The 22,915-nt window shown below is 42.0% G+C and overlaps 2 protein-coding genes across 3 annotated transcripts in view; one reads left to right on the forward strand and one right to left on the reverse strand.

Annotated features, from left to right (window-relative positions):
- AFG3L2 (AFG3 like matrix AAA peptidase subunit 2) overlaps positions 1-8,721 on the forward strand; it is a 51,177-nt gene extending 42,456 nt beyond the window's left edge. For both annotated transcript variants that reach the window (XM_049901873.1, XM_049901874.1), the window contains exons 15-17: positions 1,675-1,875; positions 3,778-3,972; positions 8,455-8,721. In XM_049901873.1, the coding sequence (XP_049757830.1) occupies positions 1,675-1,875; positions 3,778-3,972; positions 8,455-8,697 (639 nt within the window). In that variant the 3' untranslated portion in view covers positions 8,698-8,721. The remainder of the gene's footprint in view (positions 1-1,674; positions 1,876-3,777; positions 3,973-8,454) is intronic.
- Positions 8,722-11,970: 3,249 nt separating this feature from the next.
- TUBB6 (tubulin beta 6 class V) overlaps positions 11,971-22,915 on the reverse strand; it is a 28,840-nt gene continuing 17,895 nt past the window's right edge. Inside the window, exon 4 of the mRNA XM_049901881.1 lies at positions 11,971-13,459. Within this exon, the coding sequence (XP_049757838.1) occupies positions 12,399-13,459 (1,061 nt within the window). The 3' untranslated portion in view covers positions 11,971-12,398. The remainder of the gene's footprint in view (positions 13,460-22,915) is intronic.

Here is a 22,915-nt window from a genome sequence, read left to right on the forward strand (position 1 = left end):
ACTCTACTTTCTGCACAGTTTTTCTGTAAGCCTAAAACTGCTCTAAAACGCCTGTTTTTTAAAAAAAAAGGTGAACATTGACCTTTCCCTCACACCATCCACAAAAAATTAATTTGAAATATAAGAGCTATATAACTTCTGGAAAAAAATCTTTGTGACCTTCAGTAGGTGAAAATTTCTTCGGACACAAAAAGCATGAACCATACAAGAAAAAGTTGATAAATGAAATCTCATCAAAATTAATAACTTTTTGCTCTTTGAAACACATTGTCAAGGAAATGAAAAGGCAAGCAGCACACTGAGAAATACCTGCAGTGCAGATATATGACAAAGGACTTGTATCTAAAATATGTAAAGTATTCTTAAAACTCAGAAGAAAACAAGATGTGAACAGATACTTCACACAAGAAGGTACATGCACATGAAAATATTCAGCCCCCTCAGTCACCAGGGAAATGCAGATTAAAACCATAATGAGGTGCCACCATACAAGTTAACATTTAAAAGACGTGTTGGTCAGGATGTCCAACAGCTGGAATTTGTACGTTGCTGATGGGAATGTAAAATGGTACAACTATATTGGAAAACATTTTGGCCGATTCTTTCGAAGATTAACATTTCTGTACCACCAAGCGGTCTCACTCCTAGAGAAATGAAAACATATCCACACAAAGACTTTTACTGCTTTGTTCATAAAAGCAAAGAACTGAAACCAATCCTGATGCCCATCAATAATGAAACGGATGAAGAACTTTTGGAAATTTGTTCATATAAGGGAATGCTATATTTTAATGCATATTTATATATATATATTTTTTAAATATATTTATATATATATAATTTATATTTTAATGCATATAATGCAATAAAAATGAACAGACTGTTAATACACACAACAGTATAAATGAATCTCAAAAACAGTGACAGAAACCAGACACAAAAAAGTACGTACTGTGTGATTTTATTTGTGGGCAGTTCTACAAATTCCAAACTCATCTGTAGGGATCGCTTAGCAGTTGCCTGTGGTTGAAGGTTAGGGAACGATTGACAACCAAGGGGCCTGAGGGAACTTTGGGGGAATAACACAAGTGTTTTGTGTCTTTATTGTGGCAGGGGCTTACGTTTGTCAAAACTCATCAAACTGTATATTTAAAATGGGTACATTTTATTATATGTAAGTCATTTTTCAAAGTTGATTTTTTTTTTTTTTCTTTTTTAAAGGAATTTACTCAGCTACTAAAAGAGGAATAGAAAAAAAAAAATGAAGGCAGGTAAAAGCTGCCCTGGCACCTTGGCCTGCTTTTTCCTTCCCTCACTAAGAAAGGCGTGGCTGTGTCTGAGACCGAGTGTAAACCTGTCTGCACAGCTTGCGATCGGCCAACACGGGCTCCCACCTGGGACAGGCGTGGCTCACCAGTGGTCCTGTTGCCACCACTGAATAATTTCAGTTGAGTTTTATAAAAAGACAGGAAATATTTTATAGAACTCCAAGGTTATGTTGTCTTAAGAGCAAATACAGATGTCTTCTAGCCAAGGCTGGTGGGTTGCCAGCCACTGTGGCAAGCTCAGTCTACTGAAAAGCTGGTTCAGTGAGTTTTTCTATGTACATGAAAACATTGTAATCAGATCTACACTTGGTGGTGCGGTCTTCGTTTGTGTGTTTTCTATTACTAGGTATCCATCATCCCACGCGGCAAAGGATTAGGTTATGCTCAGTATTTACCGAAAGAACAATACCTGTACACCAAAGAGCAGCTCTTGGATAGGATGTGCATGACCTTAGGCGGCCGAGTGTCAGAGGAAATCTTCTTTGGAAGAATTACAACTGGTGCTCAAGATGACTTGAGAAAAGTAACCCAGAGTGCATATGCCCAAGTAAGTGTGTGAAGCAGTGTTTCTTCCTCCTTTTCAAGGTTGCGTGAGAAATTGACATTCTTGAAATAGCCCTGAAACAATAGTATTGTGTTTGACTGGTTTAGGCGTTCGAGGCAGATTATTTTGTAAAAGAAATAAATTTTACTGCAGTCAGAACTTATGAAAATAAGCCTTATTTTTGTAGTACAGTGTTGAAAGTTTATTTCCTAAGAGTATACAAAGCATTGGGGAGTTAATTGCTTTAAAAAAAAAAAAAAAAGTACATAAGGCATATATGTAGTTAATATGTAATTATAAACCTGTGTAATCTCAATAGAACGTTGGCAGTACATTGGAATCTCTGAAAGTGCCTTTCCCTTACCACACACCCCTCCCTTCCTGCTGTAAGTAACCACTGTTCTGCCTCTGTTATCATTTCCTTGTTTTCTTTAAGTTTTACCACTATGCCATAAATAATACATCCCCAAACGATATAGATTTACTGTCTTTGAACTTGATACAAATGACATAGCTCTTCTTTGCCTATTTTCTGTATCTGTCACTTTCTCAAATCCTTTTTAAAGCTTTGTATTTTAAAAAGAAACTATCAAGTCGTATCGCATTTTACCTTCTGTTTCTCTTAAGGCATTGTTTGTTGGGATTATTTGCTGTTGTGTTCTTGCTAGTTGAATCTTCATTTCTAAAATAGTTTTTCTTTTATATCTAATTCTTCTTGAGTTCTAGCATCCATCTAACTTCTAATTATGACTTACGTTCTTTCATGTTTTCTGTTGTTTTCCTAATTTCTTTTAGTCTTTCTCGAAATAGTAGGTTACAGTTTTCCTCCATTTTGTGGACTTGCCTTTCCCTCCTGCTTTTTCTTCCTTTTTTCTCATAATGACTTTATAAGGGATTTTTCTGTTGCATTTTTTTCTTAATTTTATTGTGGCAAAACATATATAACAAAAAGTTTGCCATTTTAACCACTTTTTAAGTGTAGAGCTCAGCGACGTGACCTTCACCGTGTTATACAGCCATCACCACAGTCTACTTCCCGAAGTTTCCCGTCACTCCCAGCACACTCAGTGCCGCTTCCGCAGTGACGCCTGTTCCCTCCTCCCCCAGTTCCTAGCAACTACTAATAATCTGTTGCTCATTTGACGTGAGGAGGAAGGAGTGGTTAGGACAGCTTTTCTAATTTCATGGCTTCAGAGTTCCTTTTTCTGTTTACATGAAGTGTTCAGCACAGCTTCCTGCTCAGTCTTCTCTCTGCTCCTCTTCCCCACTTTTGTCTGGATCTTCCCTCGTCTAGTCAATTCAGATTTTACTTCCAGCAGTTTCTTCTAATGTGAGGCTTTGTCTAGAAGGGAGCTTTGTCTGGTTAGTTTTTAAGAGTTCCCAGGGTCCAGTCTCCTCAGACCTTCCCATGAGCTTCACCCTATAGACTCAGTGGTCTGCAGGATGCAGAGCCCTTCTAGCTCCAGTTGGCCTTACACGGGCGTGCCACACTTCCTAGAAAGAACGGTTGGCTGTTTCGGGCTTCTTTTCTTCTCAGGTCTGTCGAGTCTTGCTTCTCCTTTCCTTCCCGTTGTACAAATAGTAACATCATGCAGGCCTTATAGCTGTTGGTGACTTGTCCCCACCCGTTTGTCACCTAATGTTGTTGTAGATGTCTGTGGTTTTCTGGTTTTGCTTTCCTAGTTGAGTTTAAAACACTATGCCATTGCTGCCACCGTCTACACAGACTACCCTTGTCTGTGTAGCTGACTCAAGGCCACCATGTAGATATTTCCAGGTTAAAGAGTAGTAGTAGTGAAGTATGTGAATTTGATGTCATTTTAAAGACTTACTGCCATTTTATAAAAATATACTGACCAGTCAAGAAAAATGGATGCCCACCACTAACCATATATTCTTTTTCAGATTGTTCAGTTTGGCATGAATGAAAAAGTGGGACAAATTTCCTTTGACCTCGCCCGTCAGGGGGACATGGTGTTGGAGAAACCTTACAGTGAAGCCACCGCAAGACTGATAGATGATGAAGTACGAATACTTATTAATGATGCTTACAAAAGAACAGTAGCGCTTCTCACGGAAAAGAAAGCTGATGTGGAGAAGGTAGGTGTGGTCATATGACTAATTCTCTACCAGGTGTTGCAGGAAAAGAGTAAAGTGATGACTGGATATTTTGGTTGGTTTATCAGAGCTTCCCCTCTGGCCAGCTCTTGGACTCAGTGATACTGGAGTTTCAGTGCCAGCTCTTGTCTCAGCGAAGTGCATGGTGAGCACAAGCGGACACAGCCCCAGCCTTGGCGGCATGGCGTCAGCCGCGAGTAGGGGTGAAGTCTCTTAACAGCTGCAGCATAAACAGCAGTGAGAAAAGCACTGTTCCCCACCGAGTGTTCCACCAGAGCTGTAATAGGGAGTTCAGCTGATTGATTGGAGCTTACTGTTGTTTTTCACCTCCAGAATAAATGGTAGTGAAAGATGAAGAGGCAGAATAGAATTAGCCACAAATGAGGTAACTAGGGAGTAAAATTTGGCTTGAGTATGCTCCAACGTGGATAAACGTGCCTGCTGGTTTTCGTTATTGCGTCTCACTGATAGCACCTATGAGAAGGGAGGGTTCTCGCTGAACCGACTGGAGTTCTTGCAGCCAGTGAACCAGCTCCTCAGGATTTACACAGCAAAAGTGGAGTTTTTGTTCTTTGGACATTCCACACTAATGAGAAAAACACAATTGGAAAAGCCACTTATAAAGGATAGACTCAAGTAAAAGCATATTCTAAGATACATTATTCAATCAGCAAGTCTTCAGACAAGCTGCCGTGAGCCTGCCCTGGCGTCTTCTCAAAACTCACTGTCTAACTGGCAAGAGAGCTGGTCCACTGAAACACACTGAGGAATGCAGCAGGAGCCAGAGTGATGTAAAAACGGTATGGAGGCGACGTCTGACCTCCTCTGACTTCACCAGGGGAAAAGAGAATCAGGATCAACAGCCCAAGGCTGATTCCTGTGAGGCGGAATCCAGACATGCCTCCTCTCTCTGCCGTCTTTACCAATTCTGATATCACTGTGTCTCCTACGGCACTCTTAGTGCTCTGTTGTGTTTGATAGTTCGTTGCAATGGCCACACACAACTCACAGATGATACTTAGGATTATAGGGTTTATTGGGGAAGTTACAAGTTACAATTCAGGTTCAGGAACACTCAGGATGCAGTTCTTCCATCAGGATAGCCTGTTCTCAGCCGTGTTGCAGGCAGGCCTCTCTCTGACCCTTGGCTGCTGCCCCACTTCAGCAAGTGTTACAAAGCTCTTTTAGGTCTGCCAGTAAGTGCCCAGAGGGACCCCACTCCACCAGTAAGCTGTGGCCCAGAGGCATTCAGCTCTGGCTCTGTGGATTGGCAAACCTAGCCCCACTAAGTGTCCCGAGGCACCCTATTCTGCCAGCAAGCCTCCTACCCGAAGGCACTCAGGAAGCCCACCGTGCTATTTCCTGCTGCTGGTCTCCTGCTGCCATTTCTCTGCTACCACTTCTCGCCGTCTTCCATCTTAAAGCTCTGGCTCTCTCTTTTGGTTGCCTGGTTTCAAAAGTGTCTCAGCACAAGGTCCAAAGGACATGCTTCACTCTTGGCTCCCCGGTGGTGGTAGGATCCTCTCTTTGCCGCCTCTGGGATGGCTCATTTTAAGCCTGTGGGATGGCAAAACTGACCAATACCTTTGGTGGCCCACAATTACCTTATGTACACAGCCCCACCCAATCACTTGGGTGGAAGTTTCAAGACCACAGCAGGAAAGGCCACACAAAAGCAGCCCATCACGCTGCAAGTGGTCAGAGAAGGCTCTGTAAGGACGGATAAGATAGGGCTTAAATTTTACCTTGAAATTGATCAGGGTAGAACATGTAAAGGAAAGGAGCCTGCGGTGTGGAGGCCTGAGAGCAGACACGTGTGTATAGTGGAGACGGCAGGACCGGGGTGCCTGCCTGGAGCTGACAGTGAAGGGTGGTTGGCCTGGATTATGAAGGGCCTCAAAAGCTAAGCAGAAAACACAGTATTAGAAATAGACCCATACCCATTCTGCCCCATAGGGTTTTCAAGGAGCACCTGGTAGATTTGAACTGCTGACCTTTTGGTTAGCAGCCGTAGCTCTTAACCACTATGCCACCAGGGATTAGAAATAGAATTGACCTTAAAAATTATCTAATCTGGCCCCCTTGTGTTAATTGGGAGTCCTTAAGGAATTGTGAGTAGAAATGATGAAACGTTCATTGTGCAAACAGATGTGTGTGGCAGCAGTGTGCCATTCTGTTAGCGTGGAAAACACTGGACAAACAGGCCAGCTCAGACATTCCTGAGATGATACCCGTGGCGGCAGTGGAAATAAAAAGGCAGAGGCGGATCTAAAAAACAAGACTTACTGATTAAATAGAAGAGAAAAAAGACCTCAGGATGACCCCAAGACTTGGACGATGGCAGACGTGGGCTGGCGGAGGGCAGGAGAGGTAGGCAGCGCTCAGTGGGATACCCAGGAGGGGGTGAGCAGTGGGCATTTGCAAATGGAATATGGATAGGAGGTCCAGGCCTAGGCAAAGATCTGTTTATGGTCCCGTATAGCCATTTGTTGAAGACAAAGAAGCTGTGAGAGACAGCAGCAGAGCACTCACTCTGGATGACCAGCTCTGTGAGAGCAAAGAGTGTGTGTGAAATTTCTCAAAGTAGGGATTCTCCTTGCGTGTAATAGATGCTCACATGTATCCAGGGAATATAACCCAGTTATCGTGCTCCTTCCATATTTATAATGCATGTGATGACAACATTTGGCAACGAAATACCTGTTGAAAGGTAATTGCTTTAACATAGTGAGGTTCTTGAAACACTGAAGAATTGTGAACTTTCTGGTCCATCAGAGAAAATTATATTTAAAAAGTTACCTCTCTTTTTTTAGTAGTTATCTACAACTGTGTAAGTGTGTGTGTGTGCACGTAAATACATATATATGGTTAGGCAAATTGAGAATTAAAGATGTCTAAGAAGGAATTAAAAACATTTTGTTACTCCAGATCTTATGTCTGTAAACAATGTATTTAAAAAACTAGAGCATTTTAGTATTCTCATTGTTTTTTGAAGAATCCTTACCTCTTAGAAATGTACAAAAACGTATATGAATAAATGGTATGACATCTGAGATCTTCTTCAAAATAATCCAAGGAGTAGATAAAATAAAAATGGCTCTAAGTTGATACTTGTTGATAATGGGTACATGGGGATTGGTTATCCTTTCTGCTTTTGTGCATACTGGAAATACTCGATAATAGTTTTTAAAAATTGAAAAGAAGAAAAGTTGAGTTATAGGCAGTCCCCAGGTTATGAATGAGATCCGTTCTTAACTGTCTTTAAGTCGAATTTGTAGGTAAGTGGAACAGGTGTATACGGTTCTTACCCAGCTTTACTTTAGTGCAGGAAGAGGCTCGAAGCCTTTGCAGTGATACAAGAGCTGCAGGTGATTGGGGTGAAGACTCTCTTTGGGGCAGGTAGTTTCACAGTGAGAGCAAATGCACATAACAACATGAAAGGGCAAGTGCGGGTTGTCCACAGTCCGACGTTCGAAACCTGAGGACTGCCTGTATTTTATGTCTTTAAAAACATAGCTTTTAATGTAAACTACAGATGTGTTGAATTTCTAACATTATTTCTTCCACTGTCTTTGGAACTAAATCCATTTATGAGATAATTCATAATTTAAACTGCTTAGTTTCTTTACAGCAGTCAGGTGACCTAACGTGAACACTCTTACCTGCTCTCCTGACACCATAGCTTGCCTCCACAGACATAACTGGTCAGGTGTCCCCTTTGCTGTGGCCTGCTAAAATACATAGTTCTTCCATAACAAATGAATAGAACTTCAAGAGAACGTATTTTGGTATTAACCTTCCTTTTGTATCTCTGCCCTTGTTTGTCTTTATTCTTTTTCAGCTTTTTTTTTTTCTTTAATTTTCTGTTCACTCCGTTTCTATCCTTTCCCCAGCCTGCCTCCCATAACCACGTTTATTTCTTACACATCCTTCCTAAGAGTTCTGCTGCTAACCAAAAGGTCGGCAGCTCGATCGAGTCCACCAGCCACTCCTTGGAAACCCTATGGGGCAATTCTGCTCTTTCCTGTAGGACTTGGAATTGACTCAGCATCAGCGAGCTTGATTTACTACATCCTTCCAGAATTTCCTTAGGTATAGATAAACACAGATGACATTCTTTCCTCCTTTTAAAATAAAATGTAGCACACTATACACATTGTAGATCTTGCTTTTTTCATTTAAGTCTGTATCTTTGGTATATATATAGAACAAAGAGAGCCTCCACATTCTTTATTACAGGTCATAGCTGTTCACTGTGTGGATGTACCAGTCCTTTGTTGGTGTACATTTTTGTTTACGGTGTTTTATGCATCTTTCTTTAAAATGGTGTAACCTAATGTATGAGACATCTTCTTGAGTGATCTTAAATCCTTACTTGGAATGGGGTGGGCTATAAATGAAAATACTGTTACCTCTGAGTAGACATTTACTGAGTAACTATATTTAAAATTGTTCATATTTCAGGTTGCTCTTTTATTGCTAGAAAAAGAAGTATTAGATAAGAATGATATGGTTGAACTTTTGGGCCCCAGACCTTTTGTGGAAAAATCTACTTACGAGGAATTTGTGGAAGGAACTGGCAGCTTGGACGAGGACACCTCACTCCCAGAGGGCCTGAAGGATTGGAACAGAGAGCGTGAGAAGAAGAAAGAGGAGCCCATGGATGAGCAAGTGGCCAACCAGATCAAAGGAGACATGCCCTTCTAATTGTCTGTGTTAGGGTTTCAGTTTGCACATTATTTCAACTTTGGCTTTCTCAGAAGAAGGAGAACACTGCTATGTTGATTTTTAACCAACTAAAAAATCAGCTGACTCAGGTGAAGTGGTGGGAAGAGTGGTACTTAATCCTCCACCTCCGAGTTGCCGTGGGGATGGCAGTGGGACTTTCGGAAGGCACTGAGGGAAACAGGCTGCCCTCGGCCTCATTGGGCTCTCGGTACAGCGGCAGACAACTCGAGACCAGTGCCCTGGAGCGCTGGTTTTTCTCGGACCCACAGGAAGGCCTGCTGCTGAGCAGATGTTGGGAAGTGAACATGTGAAGTCTTGACTACCTGAGAGCTCCTTCTCTCTCCATGGCCACTCTTCATTCCTTTTCCCTTCAGTTTCCCCTTTTCTGTCTCCATGGCCACTCTTCATTCCTTCTCCCTTCAGTTTCCCTCTGCAGATGCAGGGGACCCCGGGGCTGTGAAATTAAATTCAAATTCTGATAAGAATATTTTAATTTGATTTAATATTTTAAAGATTGAATCCTGATCACTTGTTGCTGTTTTAATGGAATGGTTTTCTACAAAGAGCTGTAACATATTGAAAAATAGGATTGTATTGTATAAATATGGCTTCATTACATCAAGATAAAATGTAAACGATGTCTTTTTTTTCCCCTGAACACACAAAGGGTTATTGTTTATGCTTAGGATACTTCTGAGAAAATACATGGCAAAGAATTAAGTGTTCCTGCTTTTTGGAGGGAACCCTTTTCTCATCAGCTCCCACAAGAGGGTTAATGGGTCTAGATTCTTGCGTCCTGGACTGACATACCAGACTCTGGATATAACACGTACACGATGCACCGGGAGTCGGTGGGTGTAAGGATCCAGGGCGACGGTGTCAGGTTAACCCTCACTGACCAGTCACGAGCAGGCTTTCCCCACAGGCTGGGTCTAGGGTTGATGAGTAATCATGGCAAGTTGGGGCTGTTCCAGACTGTCCCCCAGGGTCCAGGAAGGAAGAGTGAGGCTGAGGTGTTGAGGCCCTGCGGCAGTGGTTTCCTGCAGCTTCTCAGTAAAGTAGTCGGAACCATCAGCTCCCACTTTCCGCTCCCAGAAGGGAGCTGTGGAATCCATGGTCATGAAGACAGTGCAGGACCGGGCACACGTGAGGACGCCATGAGGCAGAGCCGACTTGACGGCAGCAGCAACAAGAGGTGTAACTGGCATAGTTGCAGAAAAGGAGCCTCTGCTAGTAGTCTACAGAAGTACCATGACTGCCTGGCTTCCTCGTAGGACAGGTTTAGGAAGCAGTTCAATGAAGAATTGTTTTAAAACTAAGATTTACCTAGTCATGAGGCATTGGTGGTTCGTTGGTAGAATTCTTGCCTTCCGCGTAGGAGACCCAGTTTAGTTCCCGGCCAGTCCTCCACCTGTCCTTCATTGGAGGCTTGCATGTTACTCTGATGCTGAACAGGTTTCAGCGGAGCTTCCAGACTAGAAGAAAGGATCTACTTCCAAAAATCAGCTAGTGAGAACCCTATAGAGCACAACAGTCCAGTCCACAGCCAGTCATGGGGCTGGTGCAGGACCAGGCAGTGTTTTGGTTCATGTGTATGGGGTCGCCATGAGTTGGGGATGTAGGGTGGTTTCTCCACAGCACTGTAAGATTAAGAGATGCTCTTTCTCCCCACCTGCGCTTCTGCAAGGAAAAGGTGCTGCCTGGACTCTGGTGGGCCTGGCCGGGCCCTCTGTGGACTAGGCGAGCTGTACCAGTAAGACAGGTGACAGCCCTGCATACAAGACTTGCTGAGGGTGACCCATGTCCCCCTGCACTGCACTGAGCCAAGCTGCACTCGAGCTCTGGCGGCTTAGATGGTCTGAGACAGCAGCTTAGGCTTGGTGGTTTTCCTCTGCTCCAAGGAGAGCGATAAGGCCTTTGCCCGCCCACTGTGAGGGCTGTGGAGCCCAGCACTGGCACTCACCACACTCATCTTTTCCTCTCCTCCAAGATAAACCGAGATTCACATGTTTTCCAGTTAGAACATGGATGGTGAGCTGATTTTTATTTTTACTGTAACCTCACAGAACAGCTGAGTTCTGCAAAGGGGACGTGCTGTCACGCTGGTATCCAGTCCTGCTGCTGGCTCAGTCTTGCCCAGGCCGGGGGTTGGAGTGCTGAGTCACCACACACTGGTGCAGGCCAGGGAGCACCGCGGTGCCAGGCAAGGGTACGCCGTGGGCAGCCTGGGTCTGTGACTCCACATGAGAAACGACCATTCTTACTCTGCAGCACAGTTCAGAGGGGTTCTGCTCAGCAGCTCACTGGGGCCAACTGCCACCACCTTGAAGGGGGAATCAGGGTTCCTTGAGGCAGCTGGGGCAAAGCAGGGGAGTCACCAGCACCATGTACACACGTCCACCTGGAAATGACATGCCACTCATATATTTTTTTTTTTTTTTTGGCTAAAGCAGTCACATGCTCACAACTAGCTTTTAGGGGGCAGAGGGACAGAATCAGGAACTAGTGAACAGCAGCTTCCTGGGGACTGTGTTTGGCAAGGCCTTGTTGAAGATGTGACTGTTTCTCAAAACTATAACGTGATTAGTTACACCAGAAGAAAGCCCCATAGCCTTCAGTCTGGGCTCAATCGGTCTAGCTGCTCACAGAGGCACAGCATCTCGGGAGCTGAACAATCCTTGTGTTCCTGTCCCTACGCCCGCCCCCACCCAGATGCATCCAGAAGGTTCAAGGCTGCTTTCCATGGATCCCTTGGCCATCTTAGCTGTGCTGTTACGGAAGGCTGGGACACACCTGCCCAGGACATGACAAAGCAATTCGTAAATTCTGTGGGAGGACTAGGTGGTGGTTGCCATGGGGAAACCGGCTGCCATCAGGTTGACTCTGACTCATGATGACCCCGCGTGAGTCAGAGTAGAACTGTGCTCCACCAAGTTTTTGATGGCTGATTTTTCAGAAGCAGACCACCAGGCCTTTCTTCTGAGGCACTTCCAGGTGAACCTGAACCTCCACGTATGCTGGCAGTCATACATTCTAACCTTTTGTACCACCCAGGGAAGAAGTGTCTTTTTCGCGCTTGTACCCTACCCGTAAGCCACCGCTCTTAAAGCCTCCAGTTTGAGAAGGGCCCTTTCAGTTCTCTTTAGGGCTACAGGGGCAGTTTACCCCCAGGAACAAAGGGAAGCGACAGAGTAACCATTCTACCAAACTAAAGTAACTTATCAAATAAGTAAGTAGCTGAAGAGACTGATGAACAATGTTTGGTGTTTTATTATGGCTGGAGTGTTTCAGAGTTCTACATTGCGTATTCAGACAAGGTAACACTGCACTGCTTCAGGTTTAGTCACAACGGATGAAAGGACACTTCTCTAACTTCCCTCCATGCTGATTCTCAGACGGGGTGAACACTCAGTGGAAGGTGAGGTTGTTAGCCCTCCCTGGCCCTCAGGCCTTTTGAGGGGATCTCCACAGCTGATCTGCTGGGGGAGGGGGATGCCACTTCTCTGCTAGTTTAATGTACTTTCTTTACTCCACACCATAGAGAATACAACTGCTGCATCTGGAAAGGGTCTCCACCAACAGATTCAGGCAGTGCATCACTCCGGCAGCAGTCAGGGTCAAGATGCACCAGGGTTAAAGAAATAACATCTGTGTTGAGTATTTGTGAAAGGGAAGCTCCTCTATTCATCCATCTCTTCTTCATCCTCAGAAGTTTCTTCTCCGTCATTAACTGTAGCTTCTTGATACTGCTGGTACTCTGACACCAGGTCATTCATGTTGCTCTCGGCCTCGGTGAACTCCATCTCATCCATGCCCTCTCCTGTGAACCAGTGCAGGAAGGCCTTGCGTCGGAACATGGCCGAGAACTGCTCCGAAATGCGCTTGAACAGCTCCTGGATGGCCGTGCTGTTGCCGATGAAGGTGGAAGCCATCTTGAGGCCGCGGGGCGGGATGTCGCACACGGCCACCTTGACGTTGTTGGGGATCCACTCCACGAAGTAGCTGCTGTTCTTGTTCTGGATGGCCAGCATCTGCTCGTCCACCTCCTTCATGGACATGGGGCCCCGGAAGACGGTGGCCACGGTGAGGTAGCGCCCGTGTCTTGGGTCACAGGCCGCCATCATGTTCTTGGCGTCGAACATCTGCTGAGTCAGTTCCGGCACCGTGAGGGCCCGGTACTGCTGACTGCCCCTGGCCGTCAGAGGGGCAAAGCCGGGCATGAAGAAGTGGAGGCGGGGGAAAGGGACCATGTTCACGGCCAGCTTGCGGAGGTCGGCATTGAGCTGGCCGGGGAAGCGCAGGGAGGTGGTGACCCCGCTCATGGTGGCAGACACTAGGTGGTTCAGGTCTCCATAGGTGGGGGTGGTTAGCTTCAGGGTACGGAAGCAAATGTCATACAAAGCCTCATTATCGATGCAGTAGGTTTCATCTGTGTTCTCAACCAGCTGGTGAACGGACAGGGTGGCGTTATAGGGCTCCACCACGGTGTCAGAGACTTTGGGGGAAGGCATGACGCTGAAGGTATTCATGATCCTATCGGGATACTCCTCTCGGATCTTGCTGATGAGCAGAGTACCCATGCCAGACCCTGTTCCCCCGCCCAGGGAGTGGGTGAGCTGGAACCCTTGCAGGCAGGCACAGTGCTCACACTCCTTCCTCACCACGTCCAGCACCGAGTCCATCAGCTCGGCCCCTTCTGTGTAGTGCCCCTTTGCCCAGTTGTTTCCTGCACCAGTTTGACCTGGAATAAATCAAAAGGGAGTAGCATGAAATTTAAACAGGGTGATCCAAGAAGGAACAACTCATTATTAAGTGTTTTTTAAATGGTAATGGAAAAGATGTGCTATCCAACAATTAGATCATCCATTATTAGCCAAAGCTGGGGGAGGGGGAACAGGCACCCACCAACATTGCTGGTGGGCGTAGGATTCAGCAAAACTTCTTTCAGGGCTCACAACTTCTTGAGGTAAGTGAAATTATCAAATTTTAAGATACACACTTTGACCTGGTAAGTCCATTCTTATTTTTTAATAGGTAATTCTTACACATGGTAAAATTTAAAGGGGACAAAAGATGTACATTAAAAAATAAGTCACCTTCCCCTCTCCTTTGAGCATTCTGAATTTTGTACTACATACAAATATTTTCTTTGTGAAACAGTAATAATTTTCCATGTTAATAAAGCCCCTCCTTCATTATCCTGAATTACTGTTGCAAAGGTTCCTGAGAGCCAACTCTAGATTTTGCAACTATAAATAGTCAACACAAGAAGTGATTCCTGCCTCAAATTGTTTCTATTATGGAAGGTTGTGGAAAGGAGATTTACATACTTGGAAGACTTTTTATTTTTATCCCAGGAGTTAAGCAACTTTTAGAAAAAGACCTCCTGTGTAGTCTGTCTACTGCATGATGGTGCATTTTTACCTAATATGCTTATATCTTACTTCACAGAAGAAATTTTGGAATTGAATAGTTAGCTCTTAAATTTAAAATCCTATTTTTCCGTTTACATCATTACAAAATTAGAGATATATCACTAGAGAAAGTACTTTTTCCAAGTTGTAAAAATAATATAGGCCTGTGTGAATACGTGAATTGAAAAGCAATTGGTAAAGAAGACTGGGAGTTACTGATTTTAGTGTTTGCTTTTCTGGACACTGCAACTCTCCTATAGTGCAGTGTTCTTCACACATTATTGCTCTTGTATTCTTGAAAATATTTACAAACTACCCTCATACATCCTTAAGTTCACATCTAATTTTTCTTTATAAATTCAAGTAGTTGCAAATAATATAATCTTAATTTCTGGGGTGCTATAAATATTCCTTTTTAAAAACAAAAGTGTTGCATCATTCTGTTAAATGTATCCAGTGGAGTATATGTAAAAAAAAAAAAAAAGAAGTAAACATCAAATAAATCCAATAATTGAAATTGTTTTTAAATTCCTGTGATTACAAGGTATTCAAAATTTATTATAATTATGTATTCTTTTTAGGGAGTTCATTTATCCAAGGCTGAGTATTAAATATTGCCAGAATGAGGTTTGGCTTCAAATTTAACCTTTCTTGTTTTTATATGTATAAACACAGAAATCTTGGTCACATACCTATGAACATGGAAAGGAGTGATATTCTAACAATGCCACTCAATTCTTTGACCTTCTTCAGAGTTAGATGCCAAAAATCAAATAGTGATCTATGTTTCTAATCCGCCATTGGTGGGAAGCAGAACTGAAATGACCCGACTTGCACACTCACACGTGACCCTGTCACAACTGCCTTCGTTTCTGGAAGTACACCAACAGGCTTTCCCAGGGCAGATGGACACAGGCTTTCTAACTCCTTCACTTAAATGTACTTTGTTTAGTCCAATTTACTTAGAAAGACGGGACAGTTGAAATATTAATTCCAATACAACTGTGCCAATAGGATTTGTTTTTAATGAAATGTTTTAAATATATTTTTTTCAAATTTTCAGGTTGCAGATTTAACTTATTCAAGTTATTAAAAACTTTCATACAATCTAATGGACAAAGGCAGTCCTCATTATCAAAGCAATCTTCCAAATCAGATTTACTTTCTGTCAGAAAAACAACTTTATTTTTCAGTTCAAGTCAATATGCACTTAACAGATTATTAGAAAAACCATCGAGAATTCAATTATAGAGCACACTGTAAGGGAAATTACAAAAATCAGTAAAATCAAAGTAAATAATGCAGAGATAATGGAGTTTATCAACTTAGTAATAAACTATAAAAACAAAGTAATACTGTTTCTCATTACTTAAGCTAGTGATAAGGCAATGTAATACCTAACTAAAACTATGATTTATTTAGGAAGAAAGGAAGGTGATAAAAAGGCATTGTATTCCTTTAGTAAATGGATATCTCAAACTCTGATTTTGAGGCTTTGAAAATAAGTAAGAATCATGTATAAAAAATAAAAAATTCATTAATCACCCCTTATCAAACTTTTCCTGTACATTAATGACAGAGCCAAGTGCATACTGCTGAAATGGCAGGTAATTGTAGAGTGTTAACTAGAACTGGACAACAGAGAAGGTCCCTGGGTGACACAAGCTGTTTGCTTTCAGCTACTAACCTAATGATTGGCGCTGTGAACCCACCCATGAATGCCTCAGAAGAAAGGCCTGGCAATCTGCTTCTGTAAAGATTACAGCCAAGAAAATCCTATGGAGCAGTTCTACTCTGTAACACGTGATGTTGTCATGAGTTGCATTCAACTGGATGGCAACGGTTGGGTTGGTTTGGCTTAGACGATATTGAAAAGGAGGCAGAGATGCTGAGGCCTATATGCCCTTCCACTCTGCACTAAAACACTGTTTGCATTTCAGTACATGACCTTCTCCCAACTTAGTCCAAAAATGTTAACAACTTAATTTTTTGGCTAGACACAGCTGGTGGCAACAATTCACAACAAGAATAACAGACAGATTTCTCTGTTCTAGCATGATGCTGGCAAGTCAGTGCCTGAAGCCGGCTCTCCAATGGAAGAGGCTAGTTATAAGCCAGTGAAATTACGAAGGTTGCCTCTTGAGACTAACAAGGTGCTACATTAAATAAAATAAAAAAAAAGACAAATTAGCCTTTACTCATCGATCTTACGAATAGGAGATGTGAGGCTCTTGGGCAGGGCCGCCATATTGTGAAATTAGGGGAGGGGGACCACTCACATCCTGTCTACTGATTGCCATTTCCTGAGCCCTATAAGGCATGGCTGGTCAGCCTTATACAGTAGCCCTGCTCCTGGAGGGGGTGGTTAGCCAATGGACACAGCTCAAATTTTCTTTGAGTCTTCCATAGCATTTAGCAATACTGAACACGGTAAGTGTTACGTGGAAGTCTGTAAAACAATGAAAACAACCAAAATCCTGTGATTGTTCCATAAGTTTAAAATGTACTGAAATATTAGTAACTATTTATCAGAAATACCTTTTTCAACAACATAAACAAAGACTATACACGTGGACCTCACCAGATGGAATACACAGGAATCAAATTGACTACATCTGTGGAAGGAGACGATGGAGAAGCTCAATATTATCAGTCAGAACAAGGCCAGGGGCTGATTGCAGAAGAGACCACCAATTGCTCCTATGCAAGCTCTTAAAAAAAAAAAAGCTGAAGTTGAAGAAAATTAAAACAAGTCCATGAAAAGCCAAAGTATGACCTTTAGTATATCCCACCTGAATCTAGAGACCATCTCGAGAAAGATTTGACGCATTGAACACTAAGGACCAAAGAGCAGATGAGTTGTAGGGTGACATCAAGGACATCATACATGAAGAAAGGAAAAGGCCATTAAAAAGACAGGAAAGAAAGAAAAGGCCAAAATGGATGTCAGAAGAGACTCTGAAATTTGCTCTTGAATGTAGAGTAGCTAAAGTGAATGGAAGAAATGATGAGGTAAAAGAGCTAAACAGAAGATTTCAGAGGGCAGCTCGAGAAGACAAAGTAAAGAATTGTAATAAAATGTGCAAAGACCTGGAGTTAGAAAACCAAAAGGGAAGAACATGCTCAGCATTTCTCAACTGAAAAAAACTTAAAATATTCAGGCCTTGAGTTGCCATATTGAAGGATTCTATGGACAAAATGGAGCCCTGGTGTCACAGTGGTTAACAGCTCAGCTGCTAACCAAAAGGTTGGCAGTTCGAATCCACCAGCTGCTCCTTGGAAATCTTATAAGGCAGTTCTACTCTGTCCTATAGGGTTGCTATGAGTCGGAATTGACTCAATGGCAATGGGTTTGGTTTTTTTGTTTGTTTATGGGCAAAATATTGAACAACACAGGAAGTATTAAAAGAAGATGGAAGGAATACAAAGAGTCACGTACCAAAAAGAATTAGTTGATCAACCATTTCAGGAGGTAGCATATGATTAAGAACTGATGGTACTGAAGGAAGAAGTCCAAGCTGCACTGAAGGCACTGGTGAAAAACCAGGCTCCAGGACCTGCTGGAATACCTATTGAGATGTTTCAATAATCGGATGCAATTCTGGAAGCGCTCACTCGTCTATGCCAAGAAATTTGGAAGACAGCTGTCTGGCCAATCAACTGGAAGAGATCCATGTTTGTGCCCATTCCAAAGAGAAGAAATAAAACAGAATGTGGAAATTATCAAACAATATCATTAATATCACATACAAGTAAAATTTTGCTGAAGATAATTAACAAAATGGTTGGAGCCATACATCGACAGGGAACTACCAGAAATTCACTGCTGATGTCAGATGGATCTTGGCTGAAAACAGAATACCAGAAGGATGTTTACCTGTGTTTTATTGACTATGCAAAGGCATTGAATTGTGTGGGTCATAACAAATTATGGATAACATTGTGAAAAATGGGAATTCCAGAACACTTATTTGTACTCCTGTGGAAACTGTACATGGATCAAGAGGCAGTCGTTCAAACAGAACAAAGGGATACTGCATAGTTTGAAAGGTGTATGTCAGGGTTGTATCATTTCACCACACTTACTCAATCTATATGCTGAACAAATAATCTGAGAAGCTGGACTATGTGAAGAATGATTGGAGGACTGGAGGAAGACTCATTAACAACCTATGATATGCAGATGACACAACTTTGCTTGCTGATACCGAAAAGCACTTGAAGCACTTATGGATGAAGATCAAAGACTATAGCCTTCGGTATGGGTTACACCTCAACATAAAGAAAACAAAAATCCTCACGACAGGAACAATAAGCACCATCATGATAAATGGAGAAAATATTGAAGTTGTCAGGGATTTCATTTTACTTGGATACACCATCAATGCCCATGGAAGCAGCAGTCAAGAAATCAAAAGATGCGTTGCATTGGGCAAATTTTCTGCAAAAGATCTCTTTAAAGTGTGGAAAAGCAAAGATGTCACTTTGAGGACTAAGGTACACCTGACCCAAGCCATGGTATTTTCAATTGCCTTATATGCATGTGAAAGCTGGACAATGAATAAGGAAGACTGAAGAAGAATTGATGCATTTGAATTATGGTATTGGTGAAGAGTATTGAATATACCATGGACTGCCAGAAGAATGAACAAATCTGTCTTGGAAGAAGTATGGCAGAGTGCTCCTTAGAAGGGATGTTGGCGAGACTTCATCTCATGTACTTTGGATTGTTATCAGAAGGACATCATGCTTGGTAAAGTAGAGGGTCAGCTAAAAAGAGGAGGATCCTCAATGTCATGGATTGACACAGTGGGTGCCACGATGGGGTCAAACATAGCAATGATTGTGAGGATAGCACAGGACTGGGTAGCGTTTTGTTCTGCTATACACAGGGTCCCTATGAATTAGAACCAACTTGACAGCACCTAACAATAACAACAATTAGTAGCTCACATCACGTACAAAGGGATACCCTCTTTAAATATCTAAAGAAGTTCTACAAGTTAGTAAGGAAAACAGCAGTTATTGCGAGAAGAGACAAAGGAGGTAAGCAGACAGTCTGCAGTAAAGGAAATTGAGATGACTCTTATGTATTTGAAATAATGTTCAACATTCCTCATAAGGGAAATGCAAATTAAAATAGGGAGATACAATTTTTGCCCTATGAATCTGACAGAGATTAAAAAGTTTGACAGCATGGTATTGGCGAGGGTTTGAGGCAAAGAGATGCTTTCACATGCTGCTATGGAAGTATAAATGAGAATAGCCTCATGGGGAGCAATTTGGCAATATCTTTCAAAATTAGTCCCTAAGATTTAGTGATTATAGTTCTATAAGTTTTTCTAAAGATAGATATACCCACACATGTACAAAATGAAATATATACCAATTTTCACTGAGGAGTAGTTTGTAATAGAAAAGACAAAAGGAAACAACCTAGATATCTACTAATAGGACTGGTTAAGTCAGTGATGGGATCCATGCACGGGAACATGATCAGCATCAACAAGAATGAGACAACTCTAATACTAAGAGGAAAAGATTTTCAAAATAAATTGCCAAGAGAAAAAAACACAAGTATAAATAGTGTATCTAGTGTACAACCACAGTATGACTGTAATGCAGATGTTTGTGTGTGTGTGCAGAGAATACATGCCAAAGGATGCACAAGAATCTTACGGTGGCTGCCTCTGGGAAGGAGGCCTGCAGTGGAGGTGGGGGCCAGCTGGGGGCAGGAAGGAGGTACACTTTTCACTGTATACCGTTTTGCTCCTTTTGAATCCTGTACCATGTAAATGTTTTACCTAGCTGGGAAAATGAAAATATTTTTAACTTTATGAAAACATTTAAGAATACAACTACTGTTTGTATAAAAATTTATTTATTTATTTATATAATCACTAGGAGCAAAAGAGAAGGGAGGAAAGCAAAGTCTCCTAGAAGAAACTATTCTACAGGGCTAGTAGCCTACACAAGCCACAGCCTCATCTACCCTGAGATCAGAAGAACTAGATAGTGCCTGGCTACCACCCCCAATCACTGTGATCAGGGCCACAAAAGATGGACCCTGATAGAATGGGAGAAAAATGTGGAACAGAATTCAAATTCTTAAAAAGTCCAGACTTACTGAAACAGTTGAGTCTGGAGGTCTTCCTGAGATAAACCAAAAAACCAAACCCATCGAGTCGATTCTGATTCACAGCGACCCTATGGGACGAAGTAGAGCTGCCCCATAGGGTTTCCAAGGAGCAGCTGGTGGATTCAATCTGCCAGTCTTTTGGTTAGCAGCCAAGCTGTTAACCACTGTGCCACCAGGGCTCCTTGTGCTGAGATACTCTTTACTTATTTATTTTTAATAATAATTTATTGTGTTTTCAGTGAAGATTTACGCAGCAGTTTAGGCTTCCATTCAACATTTCTACACATTTTCCATTCAACAAATTTCTACAAAAGTTTTTCAGTGACACTGGTTACATTCTTCACAATTCATGAACATGCTCATCATTTCCATTCTGGTTGTTCTATATCCATTAATCTAGTTTCCCTGACCTTTAGATTCCTATCTTTGTCTTAAAGTAATTGTTGACCGCTTGGTCTCATATAGGTGATTTTTTAAAAGGAGCACAGTACTTATGGGTGATATTATTTTTTTAGCCAATTTGTTATTTAGCTACAAGATGACCTCAGGAGTTAGTTTCAGTTCAAAGTTTGAAAAGTATCTCAGGGCAATAGTGTTGGGGAATCCCCCAGTCTCCACCAGTTCAGTAGATCTGGTTTTTAGATTTTTTTTTTTTTTAGGATTTTGAGGTTCTGTTCAACATTTTTCTCCCATTTTATCAGGGTTCATCTCTTATGGCCCTGATTAGAACGGTAGGTAGTGGCAGCTGGTCACTAGTTCTCGTTGTAATATTTTTAAAGCAAACACAGATAGTTTCATTTTTGTTCATTATTTTCCAGTTTTGTCCACATCAAGAACTAGAACAGATATTTTCCCCTAGTGATAACCACGCTACATGTTCCTTGTTCACATAGCATCTGAAACACACGTCCATGTTTCCACAGAGTTCCCTTAATGGCTTTTGAGAGTGGGAGTGAGAGGAGAGAAAGGTGTTGAGGTATTGTATAGGGCCATCTCTAGAGCGGGGTCCCAGGGACAGACCCTTAGCAGCCTGGTGGAGCTCCTGGACCCCTTCTCAGAATAATCTCTCCAAATGTAGGATATGTAGGATTCCAAAACAAGCCAGTCACACTGAAATACAGTTATCAAAATAAAAATATGTAATGTAACAATTATATATTTACTTCTTTATGCATTAAGTAACAAGATCTACCAGCAGGTCAATTTCTATCAATTTCAAAGTAGTGATGAGCACAACTGATATTTTGAGATATCTACAACACAATAATGTGTTTGAAAACATCTGTGAATTCTGTTGGTGGCAGTCTCAGGTTCACTAATGTTACGGTGGGGTCCATTGCCTACACTCATAAAAAAAGAAAAAAAAATTTTTTTTTTTTACACTCATAGTTGAAGGAAAAGCTCCATTTCATCTGAAGCTAGAGAAAATAAAAACACCAGACCTCCTGAATTCTACAAGAGGCAAGAGTCTCCCACTCCAGGGAATTTCTAGATTTATTAGCCTGGGAAAGGTGAAAGAAGCAAATTCTTTCCAGACCTCTTTCCCCCTTTCATTTTTTTTTTTTTTCTGTCCCCTCTACCCAAGCCACCAGCTTCTCCTTCACTTCCTGTGATGATGCGATCATTCAGAATCAACGTTTGGGTTTCTCCCATCTTTAGCCATCTGCCCAGCCCCTAACTACTTCCACTGTGGTCATTCTCTGCAGCCCACACAGAGAGAAGTCTGTCTTGCCATCTTCCAACTCAGCACGTTTCATATTTGAACTAGATTTAACATGCACATCCCTCCTTCTTCTTTCCTGGTAGTTACGAAGTTGCCTAACAAGTCCAGTCAATTCTGAACGAAGGAAGTTGGGTACTCTGCCTACTTATTGGAGGCTGCCTAACGTAAATAGGTGGTTTTCCTCAAGGACTCTGCAAATCCAGAGGATCAGTCTCCACACAATCATCAGCACTGGAATCATTTCTGAAATCACCGGCACCAACCAGGCTCTGGTTCTTGGCCCAGGCTGTAGAAATTATCCGACATTGTACTCTCTCCTTTTCTTCTACCAATAATTATAAGCATGTTGCATTTGTGTGGCATCATATGCTTGTCAGAATTAATGTTCACATACAAAATGCTGTTATCCCAGAGCCAGTATGTGGGCCCAGAGCTCCGGATTCCTCAGCCAGTGCTCATTCCATCACTCCATATTTCCGTTATTACTATTTCCATTATAACACGGGATTCCTTAAGCCTAATAAACCCGTGTCCCCTTTAGATAAACATTAAAATTTTATGCTTCCCTTTAATGTTATTTGAAATTTTAAAATGCTTCAATTATTACAATAAAAAACAAAACAAAGCAATGAGAACTGAAAGAAGAAAACATTCTTATTTTGATCTTTATAAACGATGTCTATTTAATTTGAATCATACAATATCCTAGGGTGATCAACTTGTGCCAGTTTACCTGGGACTGACCCAATTTTAAAATGAAAATCCTGTGTTCCAGGAAACTTTTCAGTTTTGGGAAAACAGTCCTGAGCAAACCAGGTGTGTTGGTCACTGTAGATGTCACTATGAGCTTTGAGGTTTCTTTCTAGCCACAATTTTTTAAAATCTTGAAAAGGGTTCGGTAGTACAGCATGATTCACTTTC

Source organism: Elephas maximus, chromosome 11 (assembly GCF_024166365.1).
Source record: "Elephas maximus indicus isolate mEleMax1 chromosome 11, mEleMax1 primary haplotype, whole genome shotgun sequence".
Taxonomy (NCBI): Eukaryota; Metazoa; Chordata; class Mammalia; order Proboscidea; family Elephantidae; genus Elephas; species Elephas maximus.